We start from the raw sequence: 10,652 nt of genomic DNA on the forward strand, positions 1-10,652 counted from the left end.
TTTGCTATCAGATGTTGCCTGTGTTTCCATGAAGCAAAATGCTGATTTTGGTAAAAAACATGACTGCTTCTAGAGCTGGGAGGATCTGCAGACTTTCACGGATTCATGGAACAAGAAAAGAAGCATAGGTACTTTTAGATGCCATTAGGTATTGATCAGTGAAATCCTAGGGTGCTCTATGAGATTGTACTAGGCCTATGAAGAGTGGTAAGCCAAATAGGTCTCCATGGGAGATACATTATGTAAATAAATAAACAATGGTTTGCTGGTTCCTGTTGGTGTCTCCACAAGTAGGTAAACATGTTTTAAAGGAACCCGGGTTCTTAGATTTTGTTAGACTTTTTAAACTCAAGGATGAGCATAAGTGCTTGAAATAAAATGCTAATACTTAAGTGTCAAAACTATGGCTTAAGGCTCTTGTTAATTAATGTAATCTCAGTATAATAAGTAGCTTCACTATAATGAAAGTTATAATTAAGTATCTGCACTCATATGAAGGCAGTGCTTAGTTTTTTGGTTTTTCTTAAATTTTTTTTAAGGCATCTTAGGATAAAATCATTAATTTGGTTTACAGAACATAAGGAGAGTTTATAAGCATAATCATTCTTACCAACGTGAAAGTATAGTGGGCAATTCCATGATTTAAATGGAGCTCAGAAGATTCTAAGATTTAGTTAAGGGCAAAAGAACCTTATTTTGGAGATTTTTCTCAGGGTCCCCAGTTCTGTTCCCTACCATCACTATAACACCCATATCTTGTTTTAGGTGGCAAAAGCATTATAGGAGATGAAAGATGGTAACTTTGGCTTCCTGTTTCAAGATGTTTATCTTGGCCTTGTCTAATAATCTTTCTTATGGGCTCTTGATATATTTTGACTTTGGCACACTAGAAAGCGGACATAGTAGCAAAAAGGTCTTTGAAGTCAAGTCTCAGCTATCTCACTTACTGGCTGAGTGACTATGTGAGGTAATTATCTCAGGGTTGGTTGGTTGGTTTGTTTTTTGAGACAATCTCTCTGTCACCCAGGGGGGAGTGCAGTGGCGTGATCTTGGCTCACTGCAACCTCGTCCTCCCAGGCTCAGGTGATCAATCCTTTTACCTCAGCCTCCCGAGTGGCTGGGACTACAGGCGCGTACCACCATGTTTGGTTTATTTTTGTATTTTTAGTAGAGACGGGGTTTCACCATGTTGCCCAGACTGGTCTCCAACTCCTCAGCTCAAGCGGTTCACCCGCCTTGGCCTCCCAAAGTGCTGAGATTACAGGCATGAGCTGCTCTGCCCGGCCATATCTCAGGGTTTCCTAAGGACTAAATTTGATAACACAAGTTAAAGCCTGGTGTGGTTAATAGTTACTCTGTTAACTGCTGTTGAATTTGTTTAGTCCTTCTATAATGTCCAGTATCAAAAGAGCAAAGCAATGTCAAATTCTACAAATCAAAGAAGGGAAAATTAAAAGCATGTTAATATTTCAGAGGTAAGGAAAACTCATGTAGGTTTTTATTGTGTGCTAACAAAATTAGTCCTAAAGAATAAAGGGAGGAAAAATCAGCTGAACCAGATTTGATCCAGGTTCTGTTTTCCACCTCCTGCCCCCATTAAATGCAAAGCCCAGTTCCAGTTCAAGCTGCCTACAACACTTCTCCCTTTCTTCTGTTTATTCTTTCCACGGGACTTAAAATTAAGTTGTTCCTTTTTGTCCCAGTTCTTAGAGTTCTTTGATGTAGCAACCCACTGCATTCCTAAACATTCCAAAACTCTTGAACCATTTCCAGCCTGTGGATTTTAGCTTAAGTATCATAATGTTTCTAATGTTCAGAGCCTCTCCCTTCTTTTGGTTCATTTTGTATCTTCTAACCCTTAAAACATTTTAACTCCATTTGTTCTACTTCCTCCCAGTTCCCTACTGAACCATGAATTTAAATTTGCAAAGCAATTATTAGCAGTGAAACATGGAGCTGTTTAAAATTCACATACACAGGCAATAAAGAATACTAATACAGAGCCTTATAATTATCAAGTGCTGATAACACTCAAGCATCCCTGAAGGAAAAAAAAAAAAAAACCCGACCTTGAGATAATTACCTTGCACAGTCTCTCAGGCATCAAGTAGGTGATAAGTGAACATTGAAGGGTTTTCATCTATTGCTCAGTTTTCTTCATAGAATGAAACTGCCAACTCTTAGTACTTACCTCACCTTTTTTTCAGGAGTCTACTCACCCATGTAGGCAAGCTCTCTGAGCCCCCCATTGCAAAGAAGAGCAAGTTGATGTTCAGTGAATTGCCCAAGAACATATAGGAGTTGAGAGTTCCCTTGGATTAGAATCCTGATTTCCTGAAAACCAGTCCTGGTGGTTCTGTATGAAAGTCACATTGCTTCACACAGTTCCTTCAATTTAGAGCTCCTCCCTCCACCCTGTTCTCAAGAAACTTATGAAACTAGTAATATCTGGCTGCCAGTTATCTGATAACTTCCTAAGCATGAGCATATTTAAAAAGTTAAGTAAAACGTGAGTGCTACTCCCTGAAAGCCATCACTTTTGACTTTTTTAGGTGTTTCATGAGGTACTTGCCTCCGTATTTCAAAATAGTAGGATTATATGCCTTTTTCTTGGATTCCCGGAGTTGAGCTGCCAAACTTCCCATTGTGCAAGATGAGAATTTAGAATCCTCATATCACACTGACTTCCTTCTCCCTACCTCAATTAAATCATGTTGAAGATTTTTCTTATGACTAAGTGTACTACTATTTACATTTCCTGAACAACTTTCCTGGCAGTGATAACCGCTTTTTTTTCCTTTTTTTTTTTTTTTTTTGGGACGGTCTCACTCTGTCACCCAGGCTGGAGTGAGGTGGCACAAATCAGTTCACTGTAGCCTTGACCTGGGGTCAAACGATCCTCCCACCCCAGCCATTGCAGTAGGTGTGAATACAGATGTCAGCCACCATGGCCAGCTAGTTTTTTTATTTTTTGTGGAGACTGGGATCTCACTACATTGTCCAGGCTGGTTTTGAACTCCTGTGCTCAAGTGATTCTCCCGCCCTGGACTCACAAAGTGCTGGGATTACAAATAAGCCATGGCGGCGCCCAGCCCACTTGGTTACTTTGTTTTCTGCATAGCTGTCACCAATTCTTGCCAGATTCCCCCAAGAGAAATTTAACACCCTCTGCTTAATATTTTCCTCATCAGTCAGATATCAGGCACTCTGTATCAGTTCTCTTCCCCACACCTCAGAGAAGTTTCTCTTAGAACCCTCTGTCTTCCTGTTCCAATCCAGGCTAGGTGCTTGTTTGAAACTCTTTATTCTCCTTGCTTTCTCTCTGAATTGGCTGGGTTTAAAAACTCTAAGAAATAAATTATCTCCACATTTTGAAAGCATTACTCCCTTCTAAATTCCAGTATTGCTGATAGGAAGCCTAATACTATTGCGTATGTGATGCCAAGTCCTTTGTAAGTTTTCCCCTCTGCAGCTCTTGGTTTTTCTCTTATCTGCTGTGTTCTGAAACTTCACAACCATGTTCCTTTGTGTGGGTTTCTTAATAGTCATTGTGGTGAGCATTCAGTGGGCCCTTGCACTGTGAAAAACGTTTCTGTTTGCTAAATTTTCTATTATTAAGTTTTTGAAAAATTTTCTCTTCATTTTGTTTTTGTTTCTAAACTCCTGTTAATTGGATACTGGATCCTTTTGTTTTTGCTCCATTTTTCATCTATTTCTACTTTCTAAATTTTTCCAACTCATTGATGTTTTGAAATTTGGGATATCATTTTTACTACAGAAGAACCATTTCCTGTGCTCTGCTGTCTCCTTAAAAAAAGAAATCCTCTTGTTTCATAGCTGGAATATCTTTTATTTGAAGATGCTAGTTAATAGAATACTTTTTGAGACCATTTTGTTCTGTTTTCCATTTCCTTCAAATAACAAAAACGTTGGGAAATGCTGTGTTTGTGAGGCTCACACTAGGGGATGCTGAATGTTGGTATTGCTGAGCCATTTCTCTAGGGTCTTTTGTCTACTCATTTCTTAAGAGAAAAATAGGGTTATGGGGAGATAGTGGTAGGGAGCGGTAGAGGGGTGCCTGCATTATGGGAGGGGCAGAGAAGGGGGCTGCTAGCATTGCACTATTCAGTAGGAAAACATCATGGCACCTCTCATCCTTTGTTAGGCTTTGTGTCTGGAATCCCTCTGATGCCCTGTCTTTAGCATCTTAAACTAGTCTTCTGCCTGAACAATTTACTGCCCTCCCTTCTACCTTCAAGGCACCTGAAGCTTTCTGGGGTTCTGCTTTGTGAATCAGTGGCTAAATATCCCCTTCTACAAGCAGTTTGCTCAGTTCTCCTGACACCTTCATCTGCAAAGAGGGTGCTTGGGTTCAGGTAACCTCCCTATGGCTCACTTATCTGTAAAGCATACTTAATATCTACCTTTTAGGTTGTTTAAAGGAGTGAACAATGTGTAAAACACTTAGAACAACGTCTGTCACGCTTTAAGGACTGAATAAGTTATTGCTCTTGTCCTCCAAAAACGTGTTGGTATAACCGGTCTGCAGTCATCTCTTCTCTTGTTCTTTTTTGCCTTTGTGAGTTTGTTCCCTTTGTCATTGCTTTACTGTTATTTAAAGTTTGGAGAAGGAGCAGGATACACAGAATTAATTATAACTGGAAGTCCTCTTTAATATTTTAAATTAGCTTTACTTTCTTACAGCCCTAATCTTTCTGGGTGACTCTGGACACTCTACTAGAGTAATATGAATATGGCAGCCCCTCGGAAGCCATGCAATCATTTCTTCTCTTCAGAAGGACAGCACACTTTCTTTGGAGGGCCCAGGACAATGCAGTGGAAAGTGCTTTGGCTTGGAGGCAGAAGTCCCAGAGGCAGTACTTCTCAGCTGTCACCTCTGACAAGCTTCTCCAGCGTTTCTTCTGTTAAAATGAGCCCCCAAAATGCCTACGACCCGGTTGCGATCGAGTGGCCGACGCCCCCAGTGGGAGTGAGGCCCAGCACGCGAGCTCGGTCCCTCTTCCTGGAGCCAGGTGGGCGCGCGCTTTCAGGCTCACCCGGCGGCGCAAGCGGGAGAAGCCAGGTGCCCTCAATAAACATGGCCGCCGCGCCAGCGTCAACCCGGCTCGGGAGGCCGCGCTGCCGCTTGGGAATCGCAGGTTTGGCGTCACCCGGCCCGGAACCACGTGATGCAGGAGGTGCCCGAGGCGGTGGGGCTCGCGCGGGTGGAGCCGCCTCGGCGTTCGAGCGGGGTGGGGGCTGCCCGGTTGAGATTTCCCGGCGGGTCCCGGCCTCTGCGTGCACGCGCCTGCGTGCTCGCGCTCGCGGTTCTGGCGCTGCCGGTGAGGAGCCGGGGAGCGAGGCGGGGAGGCTGGGAGCGGGGCGCCCCTTCTGAGGCCAGAGGGGGCTGGGCAGGGCCGGCCCGGCGGGAAGGGGGTCGGCCGCGCGCTCTCAGCGCCTGGTCCCTGAGCCGCGGCGCTGGTGGTGGGGGCTTTTCGGCCCCGGCCCCTCCTGGCAGGGCCCGGCTGTGCAGGTGGCGGGGCAGGGCCGAGGGCCCCGCAGCCCACCGAGAAGGCCCCGCCGGCCTCTGGCCCGCCCCCCCGGCGACCTGCGCTGGGGCCGCTTGCACGGCCGCCGCGGGTTGCAGCCTTGGAGTTTAGTTTCATCTTCGGATTTTCCTTCAGAGTCGGAGTGGGAGTGGGACGCAAGTTGGTGGTCTTCTTCGGTCTTTTAAAATAGTCTGGGTTGACGTCAAATGCAGAAATGAGGCAGTGTTGATTTTTTTTGGCGTAAGTACCCCAAGCCTCGGGGGAAATCATGAGGCAGCCGGTTGAAGGAGACCAACTCGGGAAGGAGGAAAAGGTTAGGGAGGCTGAAGTGCTCAGTTTAGGACAGACACTTGCTTTGGGCAGTTTGCTAACTAGCCAGTCTGTGTGCATTTTTGTTTTCGGCATTTTTGTCGCCTTTATTAAAATTTCTCAGCAGTTAAACAGGCCGCTGATAGACATAAGGGAATTATTTATATAGCAGATTGCCCAACTCTTGCATTGTATCCTAACCTAGGACCATGCTGTGTCCCCATGGCTTTCAAGCTGAAGAAATGAAGGTCTAAAGTGTGTCAGACGTACCTAAAGAAGAGTTCAAAAGTGTAGCTGCCATCCTTTCCTTAGCTATCAGAGGAAGCAGTCACTCCAGAATGAGACATACACAAGCCCAGGTTCATAGACTCACCCTCCGTAAGCTGTGTTGCTAGATTGAAGTTTTTAATCACCAGTGAAGAATTGATTGTCATAATTTTAGGAGACTACTCAAATTTGCCTTGTTTCTTTCCCTAGGAAAGGAATAATGCTGACAGCATGTCTGCACATTCCATGCTCTGTGAACGAATCACCATAGCCAAGGAACTGATCAAGAGAGCAGAATCACTTTCTAGATCAAGAAAAGGTGGCATAGAAGGTGGTGCAAAGCTGTGCAGCAAATTGAAGGCAGAATTAAAATTCTTGCAGAAAGTAGAAGCTGGGAAAGTAGCTATTAAAGAGTCTCATTTACAGAGCACTAACCTAACACACCTGAGAGCCATTGTGGAATCAGCAGAAAACCTGGAAGAAGTTGTTAGTGTTCTTCATGTCTTTGGTTATACAGATACCTTAGGAGAAAAGCAAACCCTTGTGGTAGATGTAGTTGCAAATGGTGGTCATACTTGGGTGAAAGCCATTGGCCGGAAGGCTGAAGCTCTTCATAACATCTGGCTGGGCAGGGGCCAATATGGTGACAAAAGCATCATTGAGCAGGCTGAAGACTTCCTCCAGGCCAGTCACCAGCAGCCAGTGCAGTATAGCAACCCTCACATCATCTTTGCATTTTACAACAGTGTCTCCAGCCCCATGGCAGAGAAGCTGAAAGAAATGGGCATATCTGTGAGAGGAGACATAGTAGCAGTCAACGCTCTGTTAGATCACCCTGAAGAGCTTCAACCAAGTGAGAGTGAATCAGATGATGAGGGCCCTGAACTTTTGCAGGTGACCAGAGTCGACCGAGAAAATATACTAGCAAGTGTTGCGTTTCCAACAGAAATTAAGGTCGATGTGTGCAAAAGAGTAAATCTGGACATTACTACTTTAATCACATATGTATCTGCCCTCAGCTATGGAGGCTGCCACTTTATTTTCAAAGAGAAAGTGCTCACAGAACAAGCAGAGCAAGAGAGGAAAGAGCAGGTTCTACCTCAGCTGGAGGCCTTTATGAAGGACAAGGAGTTGTTTGCTTGTGAATCTGCTGTCAAGGACTTTCAGTCTATTTTAGATACCTTAGGAGGACCTGGGGAGAGAGAGAGGGCCACTGTGTTAATTAAGCGAATTAATGTGGTACCAGACCAGCCTTCTGAGCGTGCCTTGAGACTAGTGGCCAGTTCAAAGATTAATAGCCGCTCATTAACAATTTTTGGGACAGGAGACACCCTAAAAGCCATCACAATGACTGCTAATAGTGGTTTTGTCAGAGCTGCAAACAACCAGGGTGTTAAATTTAGTGTGTTTATCCATCAGCCCAGAGCACTTACTGAGAGTAAAGAGGCTCTAGCCACCCCCTTACCAAAAGACTACACAACTGACAGTGAATACTAAAGATACCCTTTAAATATTTTTGTGGAAGTAAGTTATTTATACCAAAGGCTGGGTCTTCCCATCTAAACTGGTGGGAAAAAAGGTCTATAGTAAAAGTAAAACTGAGAACTCTTAAACCAGTAGAGTTTCTTTGTCTCTCATCTAAAGTATATAACCTCCCAAAGTAGAAAAAGCACAAGAGAGAAGCTTATCTATCAAACTGTCTGCATTAGTGCAATTAAGAACCGAAATACGTCTATATAAAGCTTTCAGCTGTATTGTAATACTTTGATTCGATAGGGCTACAACTCCCCTACTGCTATCCACGTTTCATGGAATATGGCTACATTGCATCTTGCATTAAATATCTGGAGAAAATTCAAGCCTGTTTTTCATTGTATTGCTTTATATGGTTTAGGCTGGGAGGTAGTCGTTGGTAATCAATTTTAGATTCTAAGGTTAACCATTAATGAAAAACTTATTTGCTGTATGTCAGGTGCAGTCTGATAGGTGTTTTTACAAAAAGTACATAATACAGAAGAAATGAAAAAGTGAATTATGATTATTTGAGTGCCATGAACCCATTGGTAGACCTTTGTGAAAAGAAAGCCAACAATCTTACTACTATAAGAAAAAACCAGGACACTTAAGGTAGAATACTAATTTGAATGAATTGAAAAAGGATTATGTAAAAGATTTTAAAAATTCAATTTTATTTTTAAATACAAAAAGCCCCCATAAGTATTTGAACAATAAATACTATTTTCATGTTTCATTTGCAAGTGGTAAGTGACAACTGCATTACCTTACTTTCATGAGATGGTGACAGAATATTCCATGCCAATTCCATGACACAAGTTGTAGTTAAAAATACACTTCTATGGCTACATTGCGCTAGATACTTTATCAGTTTTCAATAAAGCAAAACTAGCAAAGTCGGTATGTATTCACCACATTTAAAAATTTGGAATTTGAGTCCTGGAGCTTAAATATTAACTCATGCTAAGTGTAGGAGCTGGTATTAAAACTTGATGTTTCTAGCCACAGTCTGATCTCTTTCTACCATGCCAAATGTCGTATTTGTTGAGAAGAGAATCTCAATTTACAGCCACAGTGTTTGTTGGGGTGGAATTTGGTTATTGGCATTCATGAACACCCTGAAATCAATGCAAAATTAAGTGTATGGGGGTGGTTCTCTGGGGAGAGATTGCTTTACTAAGTCAGAATACATTTCCTAGTAGAAAGGCTGTGATTTGCTTCCAATTTAGTGTAGAGTGGTATATGTCTAGTGTTAGAAATGGAATTTAAGCTTTTTGAGCACTTATTAAGGTCATGTAGTACTTGATACTATTAAGTACCAAGCATTATAATAGTTTGGTGTGAAAAGATGAATGTTTGCTCTAAGGAATTCTTAAGTCTAAAGTGGAAGTAAACAACTGAAGTGCAATTAAATGTACTAAAATCTCTAGGATATGTTGAAAATACTATGGGGACAGAGTAAAGGAGTACTTGTTACGGGGCCAGGAAGTCAGAGAGGAAGTGATGTTTGAGGGTTTGGGGTGTGAAATTTCATAAGATGTGTGAGAAAGGGTACTCAAAAGTACATGGAGGAATGGGATTGGAAAAGTACCAGAACTGTGACGATGAGGACCTGTTCAGGGTCCAGGCTCAAGTGGACAGTTTATAAAACGAGATGGAGCTAGAAAAAAAAGTCGAAGTTCTCTAAAGAGTTTGGCATTAGAGAGCCATTGGTGATTTTTAAGAAAGTGTGGCTTATGATCAGGTCTCCTAAGGAAACCACAAAAATCTGTAGTGTGGATAAAAATTGAAAGAAAGTTTGAACTATAATGACCTTAGCTAGAGCAGGAATGATGGACTGTAGAGTCATGGATACATGTTGGATTTGTTTGAGGCAGAATTGACATATTAATGTACTCATTCGTTTAATAAGCATTGAGTGACAGCCATGTGTCAGACACAGTACAAAGGGCATGGCATATAAAAGACTTGTTTTAAAGGAGCAGAAAGAAGGTAGATTTCTATCCCTGCTCCCTATGAATCAATCAATACCTAAGAACTTGGGATCTTTGCCAACTAGAAAGTGGACAGGCCACAGCACTCTTTAGGAAACTGCTTTGTGAAGTGACCACAGCTGTGGCCCTGCCAAAGACCATGATGTTTTTTCAAGCATTCCAGTGATTGCAACTCCTAACAATGTAATAAATAATGCAAGCAGTACATATGCTCAAGTAGTAGGGCACTGGATCCTGGAATGTAAGAAATAGCACCTTCCCTAGAGACCACACACATGATCTACACTGTCAAGGTCTATTCCAGCTGGCCAAAACATTCCTTTCATAAAGGTAAAATATTAGACAATAAAGGCCGGATGTGGTGGTTCACACCTGTAATCCCAACACTTTGGGAGGCTGAGGGGCAGATCACCTGAGGTCAGGAGTTCAATACCAGCCTGGCTGGCATGGTGAAACCCTGTCTGTACTAAAAATACAAAAATTAGCCAGGCATGATGGTGGGTATCTGTAACCCCAGCTACTCAGGAGGCCGAGGCAGGAGAATCACTTGAACCTGGGAGGTGGAGGTTGCAGTGAGCCGAGATCACGTCATTGCACTTCAGCCTGGGTAACAAGAGTGAGACTACATCTCAAAAAAAAAAAAAGAGACAATAAAAACAATGAGGGAAGTTATAAAAGGAATGTTCAATTAAATATCAGTTAACTGGTAAGTCAAAGGAATCACAGAGCTATAGCTATAAAGCAAACAAATGTCCATATAGTTCTAAAGTGTGAAGATACGTAATAAACTGTCGTTATGCCTGGGAATTGGAAGTGGTTGAGGAAAGTAAAAGCATGCTAAAAATCCTCATCTTACTTAGAGTCAACAGACACTTTGAAATTTTGCTATTGAAAAATAGAGCTATTTAGTTTCGAGTGTCAAACAGGAAATATAACTGATAGTATAAATTAAACCAAGCTGAATAGCTGAATAAATTCCAAACAAAAGGTGAGGATGGAGAATAAATGTAGTCCATAT

The 10,652-nt window shown here is 42.4% G+C and overlaps 1 protein-coding gene across 3 annotated transcripts; it reads left to right on the top strand.

Annotated features, from left to right (window-relative positions):
- Window positions 1-4,519: 4,519 nt before the first annotated feature.
- Window positions 4,520-7,984, top strand: C6H7orf25 (chromosome 6 C7orf25 homolog). Of its 3 annotated transcripts, none has more exons than XM_003808690.7 (2): window positions 4,520-5,033; window positions 6,336-7,984. In XM_003808690.7, exon 2 carries the CDS (start codon window positions 6,357-6,359, stop codon window positions 7,620-7,622), a length of 1,266 nt encoding a protein of 421 aa, XP_003808738.1. In that variant the 5' UTR covers window positions 4,520-5,033; window positions 6,336-6,356; the 3' UTR covers window positions 7,623-7,984. The 3 variants fall into 3 exon arrangements, with proteins under 3 accessions (XP_003808738.1, XP_003808737.2, XP_003808739.1); XM_003808689.5 differs by lacking the exon at window positions 4,520-5,033 and adding an exon at window positions 5,068-5,342; XM_003808691.5 differs by lacking the exon at window positions 4,520-5,033 and adding an exon at window positions 5,356-5,789.
- The last annotated feature ends 2,668 nt before the right edge of the window (window positions 7,985-10,652 follow it).

Source organism: Pan paniscus, chromosome 6, assembly GCF_029289425.2.
Source record: "Pan paniscus chromosome 6, NHGRI_mPanPan1-v2.0_pri, whole genome shotgun sequence".
Lineage (NCBI taxonomy): Eukaryota > Metazoa > Chordata > Mammalia > Primates > Hominidae > Pan > Pan paniscus.

What these genes read in the sequence shown, in the direction of transcription:
- C6H7orf25 (XM_003808689.5), top strand. Translation starts at nt 5,190, where the DNA reads ATGCAGGAGGTGCCCGAGGCGGTGGGGCTCGCGCGGGTGGAGCCGCCT. An exon ending in TCGCGGTTCTGGCGCTGCCG is followed by an intron (nt 5,343 to 6,335) that starts GTGAGGAGCCGG and finishes TTCTTTCCCTAG; the next exon opens with GAAAGGAATAATGCTGACAG.